This window comes from Eptesicus fuscus, chromosome 3, assembly GCF_027574615.1.
Source record: "Eptesicus fuscus isolate TK198812 chromosome 3, DD_ASM_mEF_20220401, whole genome shotgun sequence".
Lineage (NCBI taxonomy): Eukaryota > Metazoa > Chordata > Mammalia > Chiroptera > Vespertilionidae > Eptesicus > Eptesicus fuscus.
Genome location: NC_072475.1, coordinates 4648733 through 4673081, shown reverse-complemented (window position 1 = coordinate 4673081; position 24349 = coordinate 4648733). Strand labels below are relative to the sequence as shown.

General features: G+C 53.5%; 1 protein-coding gene across 1 annotated transcript in view; it reads left to right on the top strand.

Annotated features, from left to right (window-relative positions):
* Nucleotides 1-24349, top strand: part of ERG (ETS transcription factor ERG) — a 94356-nt gene that overhangs the window by 47727 nt on the left and 22280 nt on the right. The window contains exon 3 of the mRNA XM_054713548.1: nt 8302-8450. Within this exon, the coding sequence (XP_054569523.1) occupies nt 8302-8450 (149 nt within the window). The remainder of the gene's footprint in view (nt 1-8301; nt 8451-24349) is intronic.

Genomic DNA, 24349 nt, shown 5'->3' with positions numbered 1-24349 from the left:
CTTCTCCCCCCTCCCCCCCCCACACTCCCGGTCCTCTGAGCCTGGGCATCACTGCAGGGCAGCGGGAGTCACAGCCAGGCCGCCCGTGCCCCTCTCCGCCCGGGGTGTGAGGCGGATTGGCCGGACCGTTTCCCACTCAGGCTTGGCACCTTCCCCGCTGTGGGTGGCCCTGTGCTGGGGACCCGCAAACGGGTGGTTTTTATGAGGTCCAGGTGCAGCGTGTCTGGCTGGTGAGGGGCCTGGGACTCGGGATGTCAGTTCACCGGCTGCGGAGCTGAGAGGGGACGGAGGGACGGAGAGCCGCACGCGGGGAAAGGCGAGGAAGGGAGGCGGGCTCTCCGCCTGGTCTTGGCCATCACTCGGAAGTCAGATGACGGGCACCGCCTGTAGGAGGGCCCAGGTGCGGGGAGTCCCACAGGGTCCCTGTGGGCTCGGGCAGCGGGCACTGGGCCACGGCCTGGGCACTTTTTAGCCTCGAAAGGGAAATGGTTTGGGTTAACCAGAATTTCCATAGCCTGTTAGGCAGGGAAAAACCCAAAGCACCGTAATGGTTGGGCTTACGTCTTTTCTCTTGAGAAATGCAAGCGTTCCCAGCAAAACAAACAAACAAACAAAAAGAAACACAAAACCTCACTACACAGAAAAGATGTCACGACCCATCTCTGTCGCGTAACTATCTGTGGATACCTTATCGTACAGAGCATTTCATTTCCAAATGATGGCCCCCGGAAGGATGCATTTACCCCCAGGTTTCCAGGCCTAACTGTCGGCTGGCCTTGCCAATCCCCGTTCCCAGCTGAGAAGAGAAATGGGGAAATGTGTCCTTGAATATCGAGGCTCTTCCCCGGACACTCAGGCCGCGGAGGGAGGGACACAGCCCGCTGTGGGTTGTGGTGACTTTTTAATGAACTTGGTCTTCAGCTCTTTGGGAAAAGGGAGGGGGCGGCGGGCTGGTGGGAAGAGGCTGCGATGCCAGGTGCAGGGGGTGTTTACGAGGGTGAGAGCAGTGCTGGGCTGTGAAGACAGAGCCCCAGTGTCAGCCCGAGCCGGGCCGTCCATGAATCACGGCGCTCCCCCCCGCCGCCCGGCCTCGGGGCCTGAAGCAGCTTTTCCATCGCCTCTGATTCAGAAACAAAACAGACCCGCCACGCACCCCGGAGCCCTCCAGACAACCCCCTCCTTGTCTCGGGCCTAAAAATACCTTTTGTGGGGACTTGCCTCAATTCCTGCTCCAAACCTTGATTAGGCGTTTGTTCACTCGAGTAGGGCTAAGTGTGTGCTTTCAGGGTTCTTGGGAAGAAAATCACGTGTGAAGGGAATTTTTAAAAAATATTTTTTTATTAATTTCTAAGAGGAAGGGGGAGGGAGAGAGAGAGAGAGAAACATCAATGATGAGAGAGAATCATTGATCGGCTGCCTCCTGCACACCCCCCACTGGGCATCGAGCCCACAACCCAGGCATGTGCCGGACCAGAATCAAACCAGCGACCTCCTGGTTCATGGGTCGACCACTGATACACACCGCTGGGCAGCAAAGGGAACTTGGTGTCGAGGTGTGAGCCGGGCCTGGAGTGCCAGCCGGCCCGGTGAGCGGTGAGCCCTCCCTTGGAACTGACATCCTGGGCTCACAGAGGGGAGCTGCCTGGGAAACTTCCTGTCTCCCCCCCCCCTCCTTCCCCCCGCCCTGGAGCTCATCACATGAAACCACCCAATAAACGGAAGAACGTTCGTGAAGACAGTGACATTCTAATGAGCAGTAAGGAGATGGAGACTGCGTGGGAGGCAGCAGGGGCTTGCGTACCCACATAGGTGTCGGGGTGACGTGGATTGGGGTCTTTGGGGCAGAGTACGGGGAGTCAGGAGAGGGACTTAAGCCACACAATCACAGCCACTATGACAATAGGGACACTCAGGTATCCCCAGCACCTGGGACAGTGACTGGTGGCAGACACTCTCTCTCTCTTTCTTATTGTTAATCCTCACCCGGGGATGTTTTTCCATTGATTTTCAGAGAGAGTGGAAGGGAGGGGGAGCGACAGAGAGAAACATGGATGTGAGAGAGACACATTGATTGTCTCCCGCACGTGCCCCAGCCAAGGCCAAGGATTGGTCCTGCAACCAAAGTACATGCCCTTGACTGGAATCGAACCTGGGACCCTTTGGTCCGCGGGCTGATGCTCTATCCACTGAGCCCAGCCGGCTAGGGCTACTCTGTAATATTTGTTAAAGGAATGATGACTAGAGAAGGCCCAGGGCCAGATGCCGAGGAGGATCTAGGGAGTGTGCATTCATCCGTGGGCGCCTGGGGTCAGGGAGGGCTGGGCTGCACGGGGCGGGTGGGTTTGTATTTGGGAAGATCACTCTGCAGTAAAGCTGGGACCCCCCCCCCCCCCCCCCCAGCACGTGGTGGAGAGCAGGGCAGTGGGGCTGTCTCCCGGGGCAGGAGGAATTCGGAACAGGAAGGAGGGCGGGTCTTGGAGGATGGGTCTCGGAAGATGGGTCGGTTTTTGGGGATGAGCCGTGCCTCCGCCCCCAGAAGGAGGGAGGTCTGCTGATTTCCTCAATTCCACGTCGGCACGCCTTGGACTTCCCGTCAGGCCCGAGTCTCCGCTCACTGTTCTGGACCGAGGGGGGATCACAGGCTTGCTGTGGCTGGCGAGCCCGGGGTCGTGGCTCGGGGCTGCCTTGGGGTCGATCTTGGATAAACGAGGTCCATTCACCGGGCACAGACGACAGCACCGGCCGGGCTCCATCCCTGTCAGGCCCCCGGCCCCGCCGGTGCCAGTCGCTGGGGGCTCTGTCCGTGATGGACTGCCTGCTCTCAGTCGGCTCTGAAAACCCATGTCAGATGCCAAGTTCATTTCGCTTTTCAACAACCACAGCCCTTCTTTTAATTCCTCGGCGCATTTTTACAGGCACATCACTGCCCCCGAGGCCGCCCCTCCCTCAGAAAAGGCATGACGGGTGGGAACAGCTGAAGGGAGCCTCTGTCTTGGGCTGTGTCCCAGGTGACCTTACAGACGTACCTTGACTGCGTTCCCGGGGGCCCAGCCTCTGCCCTGGTCCTCGGTTCGCTCTCTGCCCAGGCCCAGGATCTGAGTGCACTCCGGCCCACGCTGCCTCTGAGCCCCTCTCCCACTCAGGAATGCTGGCCCGTCCCCTGCAGAGCGCGCCCCACGCCGAGCCCCTCGAGGGAGGGCTGGGGAGGAGCATATGACATTCAGCTGCACGTTGAGGGGGCCAACGTCTCCGGAGCCGGACTTACCAACATTCACACGTGCGTCCAAGTAAACAGTGCACCTCCCCTGTCGCGCTCACATCTGCCTTCTGCACGGCTGTCTTCAGGGCCCCCCAGGATGTCCTTCGGAAAACCCTCCAGAGTCTTCTGAGGGGCCCTTCAATCGTGTTTTATGTCTGGGAAAGAGGCCACGCCCGTGGCCTTACCAGGGGGGACCCTATAGTGTGGGGTCAAGGACTTGGACTGAGGACTCCCGTGGTCTAGGTTCCAATCCAGCTCCTCCACTGCTGGTCATGTGACCTTGGGCATGACCTGTATCCCCCTCTCTGGGCTTCACCTGTAACATCCCTGCTGCAGGTACCTCGTGGTGGCGTGCTGATGAAAAGGATAAGAACAGCTACCCCATAGCGTTTATCGTGTGTGCGAGGCAGCATTTTAAGTGCTCTGCCCACGTATTTATTCTGATGTAAATATTCCATGAAAGGAGTTTGGAGCCATCCCCAGCATGAGTTGGTTCCCAGGCAGCCCTCCCGACAGGTGCGAGGTGATAGCTCGTTGCGGCTCTGATTTGCATAACAACTTGCGTGTGCTCTGAAGAGTCTGAGAGAAATGCCTTAACCGTGCTTAGTTGCAATAAAGACGTTTATGCCCCAGACAGTAGGACAGAGGCACTTCCTATTCGCCGACGAGGCTCCGTTTAGCGAGCATCTGTTGACTTGCGTCGGCATGTTCACGGCAGCTGCTAGACAGCACCTACATGAACACTGAGAATCCAGGGCTGACAGGAACGCTCCTTGCCGTGTGCATTTCCAGAGCAACGCGTGGAACGTGCAAATCCCTGTGATGTTAGAGCGGAGGACGCGTGGCCCTCCCTCCAGGCAGGGCCTGGTGTGGGTGGAACCCCGGGATGTGGTGGGAAGTCCCCCCGTGACTCGAATCAGGATGCGTGATGGCCGTGTACAGCGCCGTCGGCAAAGAGGCCGGCCTCCCGCCGCGTGGGTCCCTTGTCACCACACCTGGGCACGGGGTGAAAATGCAGCGATGGAGGCTTTCAGTGCGGACTTCCCGTTCTCCGAGTCATGTTCAGGATTCCTTTATTTAAAGCTGTGCCTAATGGACGCCCCTGGAAAAATGTGCTCCTCCAGGAATTGCCTCCGTTTCTTATGTCTGTTTACACCCGTGCTGGTTGTGTCTGCCGCCTGCCGTGCTGGGGGCGCAGCAGTCCCCGGGGATGGCGTCCTGGAATAGGACTGGCAAGGGTATTGCAGGGCTGCAGCCCAGGGACACGTGGGTGGGGAGTTCTTGATGCCTTTCTGAAGCTACGATTGTCTTTACCTTTTAAAACTATATTTTTTTATTGATTTCAGAGAAGAAGGGAGAGGGAGAGAGAGAGAGAGAGACAGAAACATCAGTGATGAGAGAGAATCAGTGATCAGCTGCCTCCTGCACGCCCCGCACTGGGGCTCGAGCCCGAAACCTGGGCACGTGCCCTGACTGGGAATCAAACCGTGCCCTCCTGGTTCACAGGCCCGTGTTCCACCACTGAGCCACACTGGCCGGTGGCTCCTTTACCTTTTAGGGGCAGCGTCCCAGCTTTCCTTGGTGCAGGCAGGGGCCAGCAGTGACAGTGAGTTCAGGCTGCCCAGCCTCTAGCCTGGCTCCTCCGCGTCCCCCTGGCTCTGTGTCCCGGAGCGAGCCCCTCTCTCCTGTCCACACCTCCAGACAGGGGCTGAGCTGCACCCACCACACCAGGCCCACGGCTCCCCTCTCAGATCAGGGCCCGCACAACAGACGCCGCTCTTTTGCTGTTGGAATTTCCAAGAGTCAAAACCGGGGGGAATGACTAAACACTGAGACTAGAACGCCTTGGGCCCCTGTCGCCGACGTCGACCTTGAGTCCAGCACGCGGCCCCACGGGCGACCCTCTCCCCACTCTGCGGTGGGAGTTCCCGTAGATTTATTACAACAGCTATTTGAAATGGTCCAAAGCAGAGTTCCATCCTCCCTTCCCCCGAAGCTAAAACCAGACACGGTGGGAAAGGACTGTGTTTTCATTGTCCTGAGGGGGCGGCTGTTGACATGGGGTCCGGAGGCCTGTTTTCACCACGGCAGCGGGCATGGGGAAGCTTCAGGCGATGAATTATGTCTTGTGGTCACAGCACGAAAACAAACGAACTTCACTCAAACGGCCCCGACTTTAAATACTTGCACACGGTTTTGGAAAGCTCGGGACAGTGAGACTTAAGGGCTTGTCACCTCTCGGGATCTGACGGGGGTTCTGTTGTAAAGCTGTGGGAAAACTACTGTGACCCATGCCCAGAGCACGTGTCCTCAGATAACGGAAATGCAACTGTTAAGAATTAGAAGAAAATTAAAGCATTGATCAGAAGGGTCCATAACCCCCAAGTCTCCTATTTCTGTGGCTCCATACATCTCTTTGACCTTTCACTTTTTAGGTAGGTAACTGCCTTGTTGGAGAAGAAAGAACTTAGGGTGCCTGGTGTACAGCAGGCACTCAATCAAAATGGCACGGCCCAGCTGGTGTGGCTCAGGGTTGAGCATTGACCTAGGAACCAGGAGGTCACGGTTTGATTCCTAGACAGGGCACATGCCCGGGTTGCGGGCTCGATTCCCAGCAAGGGGTGTGCAGGAGGCAGCCGATCAATGTTTCTCTCTCATCATGGATGTTTCTCTCTCTCTCTCCCTCTTCCTTCCTCTCTGAAATCAACAAAAATATATATTTTTTTAAAACGATGGCCTGAATGGCCGAGTGCCTGAAGGACTCTGAACAGTCTCAGCCTGGACATTAGGGTTGTCACTTGAGGTAGGCCCCTCATCTGAGTCCCATCTAGTTCCCTGTAGCTCACTCGCCTAGTAACTCTCTCTCCTTGAGACAAATAGACCCAAACATACCCTCCGCTCAACGGGTGGAATTTTCCGAAGGGATAGGAAACCAAGGCTGAAGCGAAGACACTCTGTGCTTTGATATTAGGATGGGTCTTTCGGAGATAAACGTGGGAAGCCAGGAAAAACGGCATCGAGGGGAAATAATGCATGTGTAGGCAGCGCTGGAAACTTCGCGGGTCCTCGCCATGGGAACGCAGACCGTTATTATTTTTAAATCTCCTTCGTGTTAGTACAGCTGCGAGGATGCCGTGGAGCAGGGCGGGGTGTTTCCAGGCCCGTGGTCCAGCCTCAGGCCTGGGTGGCCCCGACTGCAGCCTCCATCCACAGACACAAACGGCTCCTCGCTCATGGCCGGCCCAGAGCTCCCTCCAGCAGCACCAGGCACATGAGCAAGTGGCGCTGGGAACAGACGTACATTTTCCAAGTCCCAGATGCTGAGGGGATTCTCTCTGCCCCTCCTGTCCACTCCCCCGCTGTGGCCTTGGGGTCTGGAATGACCTTCTGCATCCCACCCCAGCCCCGCGCCACCCAGAGAGGGCCTTCCTGCCTTGGCTGGCTGTGACCTTCTCAGACATGAAGGTCAAGTCCATGCCGGGTGGCTGGCACATCCCCCACTAATGAAGTTTGGAGGACACCCACACACCCTCAGGCCTTGGACACGGGGAGGAAGTTTAAAATCCAGGGGAGCCTCGGGGTGTCCTGGGAAAATGAGAAAGCATGTGTAGGGTTGAGGATGAGAGGCCATGTCTAGAAAGCCACCTGGGAAGACATGACCTGACTATGAAGAGGCTTCTGCAGTAGTCCTGGGTTCGCTGTCCGTGGGGGACCCTCTCAGAAGGATTTTACGTATTTTTCTGTTTCCTGGTTAAGCTGGATTTTATATTTGGAGTTTCCTTATTAATATTATTTATATCAAATATTAATATGATTGTACCAAAAAATTCAAGTTTTTTGAATCTCAAAAAATTCCCTGTTTTCTTTGTCCAGCAAGGCAGGCGGTCCTTATCCTAATGGCTGTGGCTGCCTTATTCACACAGCCCTGGGAACTGGCCCCGGGGGCCAGCGGCTGAGTCCCTCTGCATCCTCACAGCTCGCTGCATGCCCCCCTCTCAGGGTGCCACCCCTGCTCCCCCCTCAGCCTGCCTGCTGGCACCGAGCTTGGGACATGGTGAGGCTCCAAGCCCCATAACTAAAGATGGGCGTGAAATTGGAATCGGAAATTCCACCCGAGGATGGTGTTCTGAGGTTTTGAGAAAGAGGAACTTGGTTCTAGGCTGAGCCTGGCGGAGGGCGCCGGCGTCCGTCCCAGCATCTGTCTGCGTGGCCTGTTTACTGTCACGCAGTGAGAACAGACGGCGGTTCGCCGTTTTCTGCACGTGTTTCCAATCCGTTGTTGCAGATGGAGGTTTGACATGACAGTTTCAGGAGGAGCTGCTGAAGAAATAGAAGCCAGGTGGCCGCCTCGCTCCCACGCGCCCGCTCCTGGCTGGGCCCGAGCCTGGGCACTTCAGAGGGGCTGGAACAATAGACAGGATTCCTCCCGGTTCTGGAGACTGGAAGCCCAAGGTCAAGGTGCCAGCCGGGTCGTGGGCTGGGAGTGCCCTCTCCTCGGGTTGTGGAGGGCCAGCTCCTCATGGGGCGGAGCGAGCTCTCTGGTCTCCCCTCTTTCTCATAAGGACACACGAGTCCAATGTGTTGGCCTCAACCTTGCATCTTCATCTAAACTTAATTAGGAGGGCCCACCTGACCGGCAGGCATGGCTCAGTGGTTGAGCATCAACTAGGAACCAGGAGGTGGTGGTTCAATTCCTGGTCAGGGCACATGCCCGGGTTGGGGGACATCTCTTATCATTGATGTTTCTCTCTCTCTTCCCTCTCCTTTCTTCTCTGAAATCAACAAAATATATTTTTTTAAAAAAGAAAACAAGAAAGAAGGGCCCCGTCTTTAAATGTCATCACTTTGAGCATCAGGACGTCAACCTCTGGACTTTGGGGGACACCTTCAGTCCCTAGCGGGCCCTGAATTTGCCTTGTCGCGTCTCCTCCTTTCTCCCCAGTCTCCTCCGCCTCACCTTCCTGCTTCCCTGTCTCAGGTCAGCGCCAGGCAGGGTGGTGTCCGTTGCCACAGTAATGGAGCAATTTCTCTTTCTCCACCAGAAACTCGCCCGATGAGTGCAGTGTGGCGAAAGGCGGGAAGATGGTGGGCAGCCCGGAGGTGGGCATGAGCTACGGCAGCTACCTGGAGGAGAAGCACCTGCCGCCCCCGAACATGACCACGAGCGAGCGCAGGGTCATCGTCCCCGCAGGTGAGGTGCCCTTCCCAGGGGTCCCCGAACTGTCCTTCCCGCCTGTGGCGCCCGCCCCCTCCCTGGTCTACAGCAGGGGTTGTACATGGGAGCCAGCAGGCGTTTGTGCACATACAGTGAAACGTTCACTGGTGTGCGTGTGTGTGTGTGTGTGTGTGTGTGTGTGTGTGAGAGAGAGAGAGAGAGAGAGAGAGAGAGAAAGAGAGGATGTCCATGGAAGTGACCTACAGGTAGGAGTTGCCCTTTCCCTGCGATTATGTGGTGTTAAAGATCTTTTCTTTTATGAAGTGCTATTTATAACAGGTGGTAGCCTTGCTGGTTGTTAAAAAGTTGTTTCTTTACCTGGGAAAACAAACAGTTGGGAGCAGTATGCTGCGGGCCCGTAGAATCTAAATCGCCGCTCTCACTGGCCCACCGTACAGATTCCAGAACCAGAGAAAGTCTGGTTGAAATTCATTCCAAACCCAGCCCAGAGCATGACTCTGGGTTTGAGGGAAATGCCAGGAACTTATTTATTTAGCAAAACTAAAGGTGATAGGACGGAGGACTCAGAGCTCCTGGGAGGGACTGGGTGACGTAAACCTAGAACCACCACGACGGCAGCATCGGCGTCCATCCCTCCCTGCCCGGTGGGCCTTGCTCTGCGCAGGGCGTTTCCTTAGCGATGGGGAGACAGCATCTCACATCGTCCTGGGAAACAGGTATCTTATCCCGATTTCCCCGGGAGGTCTGAGAGGTCGGCTGACGTTGGCCGGGGCAAACAGCTCATGAGAGACCACGTTGGAATGTGAACAGATCTGCCCGAATCCCTCATTCTCTCGCGTTCGGTGTGGGATTAAATCTCAGCGCCTGACGGTAGCCCTTGTGGGCTCCTCGCATTGCTCATTCCGGCCATCTGGTCACCCTGCCCTTCTTCCTGGGGCTGGCACTTGCTGTCCGCTCAGCCGGAGACCCTTGATTCCAGGTAGTCGGGTCCTTCCTGGGGCTGTGCAAACACCCCCTCAGAGAGGCCCTTCCTGTCACACCATTCCAGTCACTCCCACTGCACCCCGGGACTCTCTGTCCCCCTCGCCTGTTTTTCTTGAGTGCATTCGTTCCTATCTGTCAGTACAGTGCACTGAGGTGACGTTTGCTATGTCCTCCCTCCCTCCAGGCAGCATCAGCCCCACAGAGGCCTGTCTGGTGGGTCAGGGCAGTGCCCGGCAGGTGGGAGGTGCTCAGTGACTATTGCTGAGGGAAGAGTGAGTGATGGAGGAAGCCTCGCCTCCGGGCTGCACGCACCGGCTACTCTTTGTGGCCGTGGTAGGTCCTGAGAGGGATGCCGGGGTGATCTGTGTGCAGACTGAGCCGTCCCTCCATCAGGGCAGTGTGACGGCAGGCAGGTTCAAGTCCCCTGCGCGGTACGACTCCCAGCCCTTACTCTGCAGAAGCTCACGTCCAGTGGGACTCTGTCTCCTTCCAGACAGGAGAGTGGAGAGTGCAGAGCACTTGGCCTTGGGTTCGTGGGCTCGGTTTTTCTGCAGGCTTGTCGCTGGGTGGCTCTCGGCAAACTAGGAAGCCGATTTGATGCAGTTGGTGTGGAGAGGATCATCCTCAGTGGTGGCCAACCCTGATCTTGAAGCGCCTTGTGAGACTCTCGTAGGACACGTGTGCCTTCGGCTAGGGTCAAACAGGTTTGATGATGATGGATGCACCGTGGACAGTTATACAGATGCCGTGTATTTGGTTTGATCGTGGCCACTGAGGTGCACACCCACTTTGTGTCACCTTGACCCTGTGCCTTAGGCCAGGAGGCATTTCCTTTTGAACCGGGGAAATATAGAAACGAACAGGCCGTGGTACCCATCCTGCATGTGTGGCGTCTCAGAAAGGCTTGTGCTGGGAGGCCGGTGGGGGGCGGGGCTGATGCGCCACTGACACCAGCAGGTTATGGGCAGAATGAGGTGGAAACCCAGGGGACTCCCTCCCAGGCCCACCTCACCTCCTCCGCCTCCTCAAGAATGGAATTGCTTCCGTGGAGGCAGAGCAAAGTCGTTCGATTTCTAAGATGAGAGAATCAGTCTGAAGAAAGGTCTGCATTGAAAATTCTTGTCTTGCCGGCCAGTGTGGCTCAGTGGTTGAGCGTCGACCTGTGAACCAAGAGATCACTGGTTCAATTCCCGGTCAGGGCACATGACTGGGAAGCAGGCTTGATCCCCAGGAGGGGGCATGCAGGGGGCAGCCAGTCAATCATGTCTCGCTCCATTGATGTTTCTATCACTTATCCCTCTCCCTCTCCCTCTCCCTCTAAAAATCAATGAAAATATTTTAAAAAAAAAAAAAGAAAAAGAAAATTCTTGTCTTGGTTCCTCATGGAATCACAGGCCCAGGAGATAACCTGGTGCCCCTTCCATCCTTTGCCAGGGCGGCCATCGTCCTGCGCCGCCATCGCTGTGCTTTGACATCATCCATCCCCTTCCCAATGGGCCCGACCTGAGGCTTTCTTCGCTGAGTACCATGTTTAGAAAACAGGAGGGATGTTCACACGGGCAAGTGGCAAAGAGCCAGTTTAATCAAGTCTGAGCGCCCACCGTTTCTGATCCATCGCCGGTGCCGGTGCGGAGGGTGGAGGGCTGGCCGCGCAGATTGGCTCAGAGCGTTTGTGTAAAGGCCGGTTTCAGCTCCTGAGGCAAGGCCTCTTTCAGCGGCTCCCGCCTGGGGTTGCTTCACGCGAGTGCGGGCAGTTATTCAGTTAACAGTGTTTGTAAGAGAGTTAGTTGTGGCTGGTTTTGCAAGTTGTATCTTTCAGTTATTGGTCAAGCTTCATGTATCTGTGCTCATACACAGACACACAGATGAACATGCGTGCACGCACACACACAGCTGCATTGCACAATCCAGATCATTCCCCAACATGGCCCTGAGGTTGCAGGACCTGAGGCCACTCTGTCAGCTGCTGCACTTGCACCTGCACCCCCACCTGCACCTGCACCCCAACCTGCACCTACACCCTCACCTGTACCCCCACTTGCACCCGCACCCCCACCTGCACCCCCACCTGCACCCCCACCTGCACCTACATCCTCACCTGCACCCCCACCTGCACCTGCACCCCCACCTGCACCCCCACCTGCACCTGCACCCTCACCGGCACCCCCACCTGCACCTGCACCCTCACTGGCACCCCCACTTGCACCTACACCCTAACTTGCACCCCCACCTGCACCTGCACCCCTACCTGCACCCTTGCTCCAGGATCCAGGCCCCCCTCAGGCACATTTTGGGCATGGGGGCTCTGCATACAGAGATAGACTGCTCCAGACCTGGGGGTCCAAGGGGTTTATGTGGTTGTGCTAGTTAGATGCTTTGCTGAACACTAGGTGTGCACATCGGAAAGATAGCTTGAAAGAAAAGATTATTTCTAAGTATTTGTACCAGCAAGCAGCTGCATACCGACATTCATGTCCCAGACCCACTGACAGTCCTGACACGCACTGGCCAGAAAAGCGGCGGGTGGACAGGGCGGCACGAAAGCAGGCCCGGGCCTGTCTGTGCTCAGAGGGCGTTCTTATACTTGGACCCTCACTTCTCAGTGTCCCCGCCTTTGATACCGTCTTTAACTCGAGCTATAAAGCGGGTGTTATTTGGCTCCCAGGTGTCAGCGGGCAGTGCAAAGGGGACTCATGGCTCAGTATCCAGCAGGAAACTAATGTGGGAAAGATGAAGCCCAGCTATTAACTGAGTCAAGAGAAAAACGTGTTCCTTGGCTTGTTACAGGAAGATTACAGGAAAGTCACGAGAAAAGCCCTTATCGGCAGGGCCGGCAGACATTCTGGGAGGCCCTGGCTTATGCCTGTTGCCCTGGCAAACTTGTTGGGTTGTGCCTCTCCCTCTCAGAGCATACTAGTTAGACAGTAAATCACATCTGCACTTCTAATCCGTCTGTCTGTGTGCCATCTATTTGTCTGTCTTTCCATATGTCTATCATCTGTCTGTCTATCATCTATCAGCTCTCTAGCATCTGCTTAATCAGAGGGGCCCGAGACCTGTGCCCGGTAAACAGCTCCTGGTGGCTCTGCTTGATTGGAGCCCGACTAGAGACTGCTTCCCCAGGTCTGCTCCAACCACGGCCACGAGGAACGCCTGGGAGCTTTGATTTAAGAATCGCGCTTCTAGACTTTCTGCCTCCAGGTGGGAGGTGAGGGCCCTGCCTTGTTAACATGCTCCTGGGTGGGTTTCACACATCATAAAGTGTGAGGACCTCTAATCTGGACAGAAGACACTAAGTAAAGTTCACTTTAATCCGTGTTAATTATTCTTAATAAAGGCATGCTCTGTCACTTTCAGAACAGGGGGCGGCACAAAGGAAGAATGGAAAGCAGTAGTCTCCCATTGACATTCCAAAGTCATCATCGTCATCCCCCATTTGGTAGGAGGGAACTTGGTCTTCCTAAAGTTCTCCCTCATGATGTGGTTTTAGTCATTGGTGGGCACAGTCACTTGGGTAAAGGCCATGGGACAAGGCATTGCCAGGGACACCCGGGCCCAGAACACAGCTTGAGCGCCGAGGGCACCTCGACAACGGCCACTGGTGTCAGCGCAGAGCTCCGTTTGGACAAATTGGATCAGCACCAGCCAGGCCCGGGTGCATGGCACTGCGTTCCTATCAGCAGCCACGGCCTCGTGAGCCCCCGGCCGGCCCCCGGCTGGCAGTATCCCCAGGGCTGCCTCCCGGGCTGCGAGCACAGGCCCGTGTGTAGAGTCAGCGGGTCCCCTGGGCACCCGGGAACAGGCCTGTTCTCAGGAGCGTGAGTGGGTGGCTCGGTCAGCTCCGCGGGGATGCTGTCCCTCCGCCCGGGTGCCTCTGGCGGCCTCTGCTGCTCTGGGGGCTGTGACTTGTGCTCGCGATGTGCTAACCAGGAGGCTCACAAAGAGGAAGGCACCGTCTGCATCCACTTTTCTCAAAAGTTGCAAAATGCTGTCGACAATGCAACGGGCCTCTGGTTCTAGCCGCTGACATTATTTTGAAAGATTTTTCTTTTTCTCTGTTCTTATTCCCTAAAATGGATGCCAAAGTGTTGGGTTTTTCAAAGATGCTGCTCTTATCTTCTGACTATCCACCTTGGGCTTCAGAACTCGTGGTAATGATGAGTCTCAGAGAGAAAGAGTAGCCACATTCATCTCTTCACTGGTTTCTCTCTTCGTTCGTTCATTCATTCATTCATTCATTCATTCATTCATTCACAGAGCACTTACTGTGCTCCAGTCACCATGAATAAAAGCTTTTATGCAACTTAAAACCCCCTCTTCATGGCCCCAAACACACACGGTTGAAACTACTCATTGTGTCTTACTCAGACCTTGCATGCCGGGGACTTTTGCTTAATTCAAGCAGCATTCACTGAGCACTTGTCACTCACAGGAGTCACCGAGGAAATGACCCGCCCTGACAGAAGGAGATAAGAACAAGTAGATAAGACCCACTCTGAGAGCAGGAGGTGTGTGATTAAGACTTCCATGAATGATTCAGACAGATGCCTCAAGGCATCTGGGGACCGAGATGGATGGAAACAGGACTGGTCCAGAACAGCTTCCTCTCCCCCTCGTGACCTGATTCCCGCATCCCTTTGCCGCCCCCGCCACTTCCCTGCGCCACGTCCTGCCCGCCAGTCACCTCCCTGCATTGTCCCAACGCAGCGTCTTCCTCTGTGCTGTCCCCTCCTGTCTGTGCCCGCAACCCTTCTCACTCCTCAAGGCTTCTTTGAAACCCACCCTTGATCTTTTGGCAAACGAATAGCTTCTCTTGCACCTTAGCAAGTCTTTTATCACAACACTTCATTTTGCTTTAGATCCGTGGTCGGCAAACTGCGGCCCTCGAGCCACCTGCGGCTCTTTGGCCCCTTGAGTGTGGCTCTTCCACAAAATACCACAGCCTGGGCAAGTCTATTTTGAAGAAGTGGCGTTAGAAGAAGTTTAAGTTTAAAAAATTTGGCTCTCAAAAGAAATTTCAATCGTCGTACTGTTGATATTTGGCTCTGTTGACTAATGAGTTTGCCGACCACTGCTTTAGATTATATTCTCTATCCTTCCTTACATACAGGTACACTGTTTAATTGCATGAAAGAGTGGAGATGCCTTGTGAAAGGAACTACAGATAAGCATGTGAACCAGACTCCTGTTCCAATAGAAATTAGGGGCACCACGAAGGCAATTAAAAATGTTAGTGGGGCCCTGGCTGGGCAGCTCAGTTGGTTCAAGTGTCGTCCTGATACGCCCCCTTGCCTCCTTCCTCACTCTCCAAACTCAATACACAAAAATGAAAAGACTTGTGGAAAGCCAGGCCCCCATGGAGGGGGAATGCAGCCCTTTGACCCGGCTCAGCCAAGATGCTGGAGCTGAGCTCCAGTGTGGCTTTTGAGTTTCCTGGCAGCCAGAACAAAGATGTGAGAAGAGTTATTTGGGGAAGCAATCCCTGTGTTCAAGTAGAAGTGTCGCAGGGAGGGCAGTGTGTGTCCCAGGGAGGAACCCCTGGGCTTGACCCTCGAGCCTGTCCAGGCTGGAGACGTGACCCCCTTCCTGCCCGGTTGCAAAGCCCGTTCCACCAGCCTGGTTCTTGAGACACCCACCCTCAGGGAGCAGGGGTTCCATCGGAGAGCCGCTCGGTGAGCAGCCAGCACGTGCCCAGGGTGGGTGCAAAGTCGGGGCTCTGAGTTCTCACACTGGCAGAGGTTCCCGCTGCTCTCACAGGACCTTCCCTGCATGTGGCATCTCGGGGCTGAGCTTCGAAAGCAGATGGAGGACAAGGGATAGAAGAATCTGCTCTCTGACCACGCCTGGAAGGCCAGCACATTATGTTTCAAACTTGTTAGAGCTGGTTATCTATGAGCCAGTCTATTAGATTATAAGGTTCGTGGGATGGTGATTACGATTTTGCATCTTAGTCAGCAGACAGAGCAGCAAGCAGAGGTCAGTGAACGGCAGTTATGGCTCTAATGGTTGTCGGGTTTAGTTAGTGGGAGTCAGGATCACCGAGGGTGCAAAGAGTCTTGATGATCTTTGTTCAACTTGGTATTAGGGTTCTTCACAGAAGCAGAGCTCCCCCTCTCTCTCCCTCCCGCTCTCTCATATCTATCTCTCATTTTCTCTCATCCATCTGTTATAAGGAATTGGCTCATGTGATTATGAGGCTGAGTTAATCGTAGAATCCACAACCTGCCATCTGCAAACTGAGACTGAGGAGAGTTGACGGTGGTGCCTTCAGCCCGAGTCTTAAGGCAGGAGACAGCCCAAGCCCAAGTCAGACAGCTCCAGTCCTCCCTGCCTCCACCCCTTTGTTCTACTCAGGCCCCCAGGTCAGGACTCCCTCCATCCAGGGGAGGGCCACCTGCTTCTCAGGCACCAATTCAAATGCTAATCTCCTCTGGAGACACCCTCACCCCCCCCCCCCACCCCCTCAGGAATAATGTTGAACCAAATATCTGGGCGGCCTGTGACCCAGTCAGGGTGACAGGTATTGAGGATCACGAACCTCTTCCTGTAAACATGGAAAAGGTGTAAATAGGTGAAAACGATGCGGAAAAGGCTCTTGGTTCTGTGAGACACTGAACTTCTAACCTGGAAATGCTGCCCAGAGGCTCACATCCTTTCAATGCAAAGCTGAACCGGGAAGAAGTGAGTTCCTCAGAGACTAAAACAAGGAGGGAACTGGGAACAGCAGCCCATTCTCACGTTGGCACCGGTCAGCTTAGGTGGCGTGGGTGGGGTTGGGGTACCAGTGCCTATAATATAGAGATTTGGAGTTTAAAGGTCAGTTAGGGCAGGGATGAGGTTTTGAGCTTTCACAGGGATTTGAACCTGGCTCCCTCCCCAATCCCTATACACACCTGCACACCACTGTGTTATCCCAGCAACCCCCAGGCTGAGAAATTAACCACTGAAAGGTGCTCCTAGAACCCAGACAGAAGTAGATACAGAATCTCCCTGGGGGGGGGGGGGGGGGGGCATGTTTTCCATCTGAGCCTTACACATTTCCTGCAGATAAAGACCCACCGAAGCAGGGCTGGTGTGGCTCCGTGGTTGATTGCCGACCCATGACTCAGGAGGTCACAGTTCAATTCCCAGTCTGGGCACATGCCCGGGTTATGGGTTCAATCTCCAGTAGGGGGCGTGCAGGAAGCAGCTGTTCAATGATTCTCTCATCATTGGTATTTCTTTTTCTCTCTCCCTCTCCCTTCCTCTCTCTGAAATCAATAAAAACATTTTTTTTAAAGAAAAGACCCACCAAAGATGGCTCTGCAACCCCAAATTACAAAAATAGGAAGAGACAGTCTCCCTAGACCAAAATTCAGCAGAAACAGCAGTTGACATGATTAAGCTCTCAAGAACGGTAGATAATTGAAGTATAGGATGGGGAATGTAAAGTAAATAGATTTTAAAATGATGCAATACATACAAGAAGGAACCAAAAAGGAGAGAAACAAGGTAATTTGGAAAAGAACATATTATTTTGAAGAAGAAGAAATAGAACTGCTAGAAACACAAAAAAAGATTCAAAAAAAGTGTTAGAAACTCAGAAGGTGCGGTAAACAGTTGATTTGACGAGTGACTGGAAGGAAGTAGACTTGAGGTTGCTCTCAGAGTGCAGCACCGTGACAGAGATGGAAAACATGAGACGGTCCGAGTGGGAAGGACTCGGGGTAGCGTCCTGTGCAGATCTGATGAAGTTCCAGAAAGGAGGAAACAGAGGACGAAAGAGATGAAGTATTTGAAGAGATAAATGCTGACCTTCCCAAAATTGATGAACAAGACCGGTTCCCAAATATAGGAAGCGCCAGCCAGGGAAGGAAAAAGTAAGAATAAGCCTCAGCCATCACATTCTGGTGAGCCTGCAAGAGCAGAGACAAAGCACTTAAATGCCACCTCAGGAAAAAGCACAGACCATCTGCACATAATGCCAGTTACAGGGCACACACTCCTCAGCAACAGAGCGGAGGACAGGGCCATAGACGAAAGATCTCCTGTGACTGGAAGAAACAGGCATATTCTAGCTGTCCTCTGGGCTCTTAACTCGTTTTTTGTTTGTTTGTTTGTTTGTTTTTTTCTTTTTTTCTGTCATGGTAGCCAGGGGAAGTAATGGGTTCTTTAGAATAATGCGTTTAGATGAAGAAAGTAAACTTGAGAAGATGCAAATGAAACAGGTTTATTAAGAGCACAGTCTAATCTATGAGGTCCATTGAGGGTGAAATAAAGACTCTTTCAAAGAGTGAGTTTGCTGCTAACTGACCCCCCAGTTCAGGACATAACAGGATTTAATAAAGAGAGAAAATGGGCCCTAGGGCAAAGGAGTGAGATATAAGAAGGAAGTGAGAGCAATGACATTGGTTAACATGAGGGCAGATTAAAGAGAAATGGCTATAAAGTGACAACCACAGCTTCCTAACTAGGGAGTACAATAAGGCAGAATAAAAACATTGGACAACATTATCATGTAAGATTAGGGATGGACGATGAGAGTTGGAGATTTCTGCATTCCTTGCATTCTTTGGGAAAAGGATGTATTTGATGATTAAATGTGTTTTGTTTAAAGGTTAACAAGTAAAGAAACAGAATAGAGCTAGAATGTTAAACAGCCAAACCAGTAGAGAAAGGGAAAAAAATGAAGAAAAATAGATCCATGTAATCAGACATTTGGAAAAGAGAAATAAAGAACAAAGCAAGGTCAATAGCACAAAATAAGGTGGTAGAAATAGCTAAATCAGTAACAATAAATGTAAATACACCAAATTGGTCGTTAATGACAGAGAGTGAAAGATTTCTTAAAAACACTCCAAAAGGAGTTGTATACTCTCTACAAAAATATCTAGTACAAAGAAAGAGTGACAGCAAACAGACAGAATAAGACATACTATCAAATGCTAATAAAAAGGAAGCTGACAACAGTGGAAATAGAAAGCAGAAAGCATTACTGGGGATAATTGAGGATTATCACACAATGGAAAAGGATTGCATTTACAGAAATGTATGACAATGACAAACTTGTCTATGCCTAATCAGATAGTTTAAAAATACATAAAGAACAGATGAATCCACTTTAGTGAGAGATTTTAATGTGCCCTTCTCAGTAATTGATAAATCGATGGCATAAAAATTACATACAGGTTACCAATTTTGATTCAGTAGTTATGTATAGAAACCTGCACCCAACAGTTAGAGATCTTATAATTTTTGAGCACTCAAGACACATCTACAGAAATACCCCAAAAAACCCCCACAAAAACGGAAACAGCCAATATAAAAGAAAATCCATGTCATATGACCTCATTCACCAGCTGAAGTGCAATAAAGTTAGAAATTAATAATGATCAGAATGATAACACCTCCACCCATAAGTTTGGAAATCAAGGGTTTCAGACACAGCCTTGAAGGTAGGCTGTAAAGAGATCACATTTCAATTTCTGGCGGATTAAAGCTCAAGTTCAGGCCAGTGAACTCTGTTGGCTGTTGCTTAAGCTTGCTAGTCGTTCCCCAGGAGGGGTCTTCGAAATAGGATGCCTGCCTGCACGAGGGATTCGGTTTCCTGACGGTGTACAGTCTGTCTGCAGCAATGCAATACCCTCCAGCTAATTTAAATATCTACTTAATACTTTCCTGGCAACAGCGGAACTCCAGGTCAGAATCCAGTGGCAGGGAAATGTGAAAAAAAATTCAACCCTCCTCCCATCCACTGCCTCTCCGCCCAGCCACCCAGTACAGGAAACATTGCAACTTCAGAACTCTATGCTTTGCTTTTATTTATTCTTTAAATTCCAATTTACTGAAATAGCATTCGTAAAACGTTGGGATATTAACCATGTCGGCTAAGATGCCAATAAGAGGCTTCAGAGAGCGACGGCTCCTCGTCCCCGCCCCTGTGCGGGGATTCGCCGCGTGGATGTCCGTGAAACGCGGAGTGATGACACAGATGTTTTCAAAACAATTGGCCTGGAGGCTGAAAACACCACTTATCTTCGGTGGCTCATGATTCATCTGACAGAAGCACCTCCAAGAGCTTCTTAAAATAAAGTGATAACTCAGACTTTTGTGCTTAAAGGAAGAGGCTGCCGGCGATAATAGATTGTTTATTTCATTTTAGCCGAGTGTGCAGTGCAGAGCCCAGGGTGTGGGTGCGTTCCTTCGCTGCAATACGTCATGTTGGCAGAGTGCTTTCACATACATTATCTCACTTACTTCTCTGGTCGCCTAACAGCTCACTGCTTAACCCCCCACCGACAACGACGCCCCGGGAGTTTAACGTTGACATCCATAAGTGGCTGAATCAGACCCACATATGGGTATCCTGACCCCCAGTAAAGCCTTTTATTTTGTCACCAAGTTCGTGGTGTTTGATGTAATTTAAAACATTCTTTGATTCCTCAGACATTTCCGAAGACTCTGATAAAGTCCAGCTTCCTTAGCAAGATACTCAGGGCTCCCCTTGACCGGACCCCACCTTTCATCTCCGTTGCCATCTGTCTGTGGCTGGGGTCCCTCGAAACCCCTCCCCTCCAGCCACGCCCAGGTCTCCCTGGACACAGGAGCTATTTCGTGCCTCCGTGGGTCTGATGCTGGGCTCAAGCCGTTCCCCTAAACTGAAGGGCTTCTCTCCTACTTCTGTCACATCCTTTCCGTTATTGCAGACTCAAGCCATTACTCCCCCCGCCTCCCCTGGTGAAACCTTCGCCTTTTTCCCGGTTGGGATCAGTTGCAGCTTCTCTGGGCTTGCACGTCCTGCTTGGACAACACATTCCATTCTGCGCTGTGTGTGTAGCTGCCTCCCTCGGAGGGTCCTCAGCATCCCTTTGTTGGCCGCCTCTGACCCTGGGGTCCTTGTCACAGAGTAAGCCTCAGTGATGGCTCTTCCTTGAGTTGAAGTCATCTCAGCCCTTATCCTGCTGGAGTCGTTTCCGGGAAAACCTGGCTCCGTCGGAGGTGAGGTGACGTGTCCCGAGGCGCACCACCACCTGGAGGCGGACGGTGTGGTTGCCACGTCTGAACGCGGGCACAGCTGATGCTTCGTGGGGACTCCCTTGTTGCCTCCTCCCCTTTCTCCTTCATGCCCAGGCCTGCGGGTCAGGGAAGGAGGGAAGGCCTGTAGAATCATTTTTTAAATATATTTTTATGGACTTCAGAGAGGAAGGGAGAGGGAGAGAAACATCAGTGATGAGAGAGAATCATTGATCGGCTGCCTCCTGCATGCCTCACACTGGGGATCAAGCCCACAACCCGGCATGAGCCCCAACCGGGAATGGAACCGTGACCTCCTGGTTCATAGGTCGACGTTCATCCACTGACCCACGCTCGCTGGGCGAGGCCCGTTGAATCTTGTGGGACCTTGTGAGCTCCCTCTGTGATGGCAGGTGGGACAGACGGCAGGTGGGACAGAAGCAGGAAAGCTTTGCTGACATGTCATGGGTCTCAGAGGAGACCCAGAGACTCGACTGGGCTCTCTGGGGAGTGGAAGGGTGAGCTGGGTCCCAGCACCTTGGCCTGAGCCCTAGAAAATTCCAGTCTGCAGCTGCAGCACCCCTGCTGGCCCAGGGAGCCCGGACGGGGCTCGGTGTGGGCTGTCCCTGGGGCGGGGCCTGGCCTCCGGTCCTGTTATCACTTCCCTGCCCAGAGACTCGCTCTAAGTACTTACAGCTCCAGAGCAACGGAGGGTAGCCCCCCAGGGCGTGGTGAGTGCGGGTGAAGGTGGCAGCAGAAGCAGTGGGTGCTGTGTGGGCACAGGCCTGGGTGTTGGTTCGGAGATGGCAGTGATAGTGTGTGGCTGTGGGACAGAGGGGTGGGCAGTGTCTGGGAAGACCGCAGGGCCGGATGAGCTAAGGGCCACGTGCTCCACGCGGCAGAGTGTGGGCTTGTCCCTCGCAAACTGGTCTCTGTCACACCCCCCGGAGAGTCGTCGCAGAGCTGGGGTGCCCAGGCCGCAGAGGGAGGTCCTCATTCACCCCAGCAAGGGGCCGTACTTCCTTTTTATAATTGTTACTTATAAACTCTTAGGGCAGAGGCCTGGACGTCAGATCCCAAAAGCACACAGACGTAGCCTGACTTTGTTTAATTATATTCTTTTCAAATGAAGCAATTCCCATGAACAAGCTAAGCAAGTGAGATGAAAAATGTTTTGAAAGTATGTTTTTATTGATTTCAGAGAGGAAGGGAGAGGGAGGGAGGAGAGAGAGAAACATCAATGACGAGAGAGAAGCATGGATCAGCTGCCTCCTGCACGCCCCCCGCTGGGGATCAAGCCTGCAACCCATACATGTGCCCTGACCGGGATTTGAACCGTGACCTCCTGGTTCATAGGTCGACACAACCACTGAGCCACACTGACCGGGCCGAGATGAAAATTGTATACCCTTGAAATTTTATAAAAACCCTGTGACAAATAAGTACCCATATAAATCTATAGTTAATCCCCGTAAGACCTTGTTTTGATTTGGAACAGAGGGGAGGATACATTGTTTTTTAATAAATAATTTTTAACCCAGGCATTATCTGCTTTTTTTGAAGGAAAAAGTAAAGAGAAGACACAGTTTCGTGAAAAATAAAAAATAAAAATCTAAAATCCCCATCGCCTTTTCCCCAGAAAAGGCAGTTGCCACTTGGCTACATATTCCTCCACAATCCTTTCCCGGGACATGCTTCTCTTCTTTCGCAAGATGCGATGCTGCCGCCGCAGTGTTGTCAGACTTTTCAGTCGAATCCCCCGCCCCGAGCGGCTTTTCCTGCCGGTAAACGCGCTCAGCCGTGGGGGTTTCGCTTTCCCAGCCCTGTGGGCCGTTCGGGTGTTTCCAGCGCTGCACCATCATAAACAGCCCCACAGAGGACATCCGTGGGCATACATCACTTCCCACATCCTCTGCCACTGTCTTAGGATGCGTTTCTGGGAGTGGGGTTTGCGGTCCGGAGAACGTGCACCTATTCTTTCAGAAGGCACGGAGATCGCGCGGCCGAAGGGCTCCCGGGAGGGGTGGGTGCAGCGTACCCTCCCGCCCGGAGCCCGGGGACACGGTGTTCACCGAAATCTCAGATGAGCCGGTGCCGGTGCAGGAGCTGGTGCCTGGCGTCCTGCCTCGGCGTCACTGGAAGACAGTTGAGCCGGAGCCGCCTGGCTCGGGCGGGAGACCCGCTGACGGCCACAGGGAGGGCCTGGCCTTGGGTGGCTGCCCTCCTAAGACGTCCTGTCGCCGTGGCGCAGGGCCCCGTGGCTCTCAGGGAATTGTGTGTCATCCTTAGACTCTGGTCCTGCCGCTGAGGGGAGGACATTCCCGGTGAGCTGGTTTCTAGGCAGTGGTTACCCTGGCCCTGCCCTGTGGTTCGAGGCAAAGCAAAGCGAAAAGAAGCCAAGTTTGGCCAATGTCTCCCGGAGGAGTCACGGGGAGATGCCTTGGGGAGAAGAGGGGGGCAGGGAGGCTGCCTCAGAGGTGGCCCTGTCCTCTGCACGGCCCTGAGGACAGGAGGACTTGCGTGAGGGGCCCGGGCCACTGTTCCCTGCGTGTCTGTCTGTGTGAGCATCATGACGTGCGTGAGGGAAAGGCGAGAAGAGACCTGTGAACACAGTCTGGAGTCGTGCACGTTGTCACCCTGAAAGCAGAGTCCTGCCCCAGTGACAAAGAGCTGTGTGGCCTGGCCAGTGTGGCTCAGTGGTTAAGCACCGACCTATGAACCAGGAGGTCACGGTTTGATTCCCAGTCAGGACACATGCCCAGATTGTGGGCTTGATCCCCACAGGGGACGTGCAGGAGGCAGCTGATCCACGATTCTATCCCTCCCTCCCTCACCCTTCCTCTCTGAAATCAATAAAAACATACTTTTTTTTTTTTTTTTAAAAAAAAGAGCCATCTGAACCCCGGTGAGCCTGAGAGAGTGAACCTTGCACCTCACGTTCGGCTTGCAGACTCACAGACTGTTCCCATGTGTTTGGACGGCGGAGGGGGCACGCCTTCCTGTCTTGGGCGGTGGGGTGGGGGTTTTTGTAGATGATCTGGTCTCTGCAGGAGAGCCGGGCTCCGCTTTGTTTGCAGGGTCGGCGCACTGATTGCTGATGGGGAGAGGGGGTTAGAATATGGGTTGAAATCCAGCACAGCTGGTGAAGTGACCGGGCACACGCCCTGTGACCCGGCAGTCGCACATCTGGGTACGCACCCTGGACCAGGGCTCCCCCAAGCTTAGTGTGCACGGGGGTCACTGAGGAGCTTGAGGAAATGCACACCCTGATTCAGCAGGTCCCGGGGGCACCCGAGACTCTGCATTTCTTTCCTTTTAAACATATATTTGTATTGATTTCAGAGAGGAAGGGAGAGGGAGAGAGAGAGAGAAGCATCAATGAGGAGAGAGAATCATTGATCGGCTGCCTCCTGCACGCCCCACACTAGGGATCGAGCCAGCAACCCAGGCAGGTGCCTTGGCTGGGAATGGAACCTGGGACCCTTCAGTCCGCAAGCCACTGCTCTATCCACTGAGCAGAACCGGCCAGGGCAAGAGACTCTGCATTTCTAATGAGCTCCCAGGTCATGGCGATGCTGCTGGTCCCAGGGTCACACTGAGCAGAGGCCCGGGTAGGGGGCCCTGACCTGGGCTGCACGTTGGAATTACCCAGGGAGCTTTGCACAACCCTCATGTCCGGGCTGCCCTCCAGCCATTAAGTCAGGACCTCCATGGGCAAGACCAGGCAGCTGAAGTTTTTCCATCTCCCGTGGACCATGCAGATTCCTTCGCATGTACATGGATGCAGAAACAGTACATGAGGTGCATCGATCAGTAAATTGGACATATTTGTATGGGAGGGGTGCGGAGAGCTACTTAGATGGCTGAGTGTACCTGCACGCATTAACTTGGGCACATCTTGAAAATACAGGGCGGAGAGCCCCAAGCCAGTCAGCTGC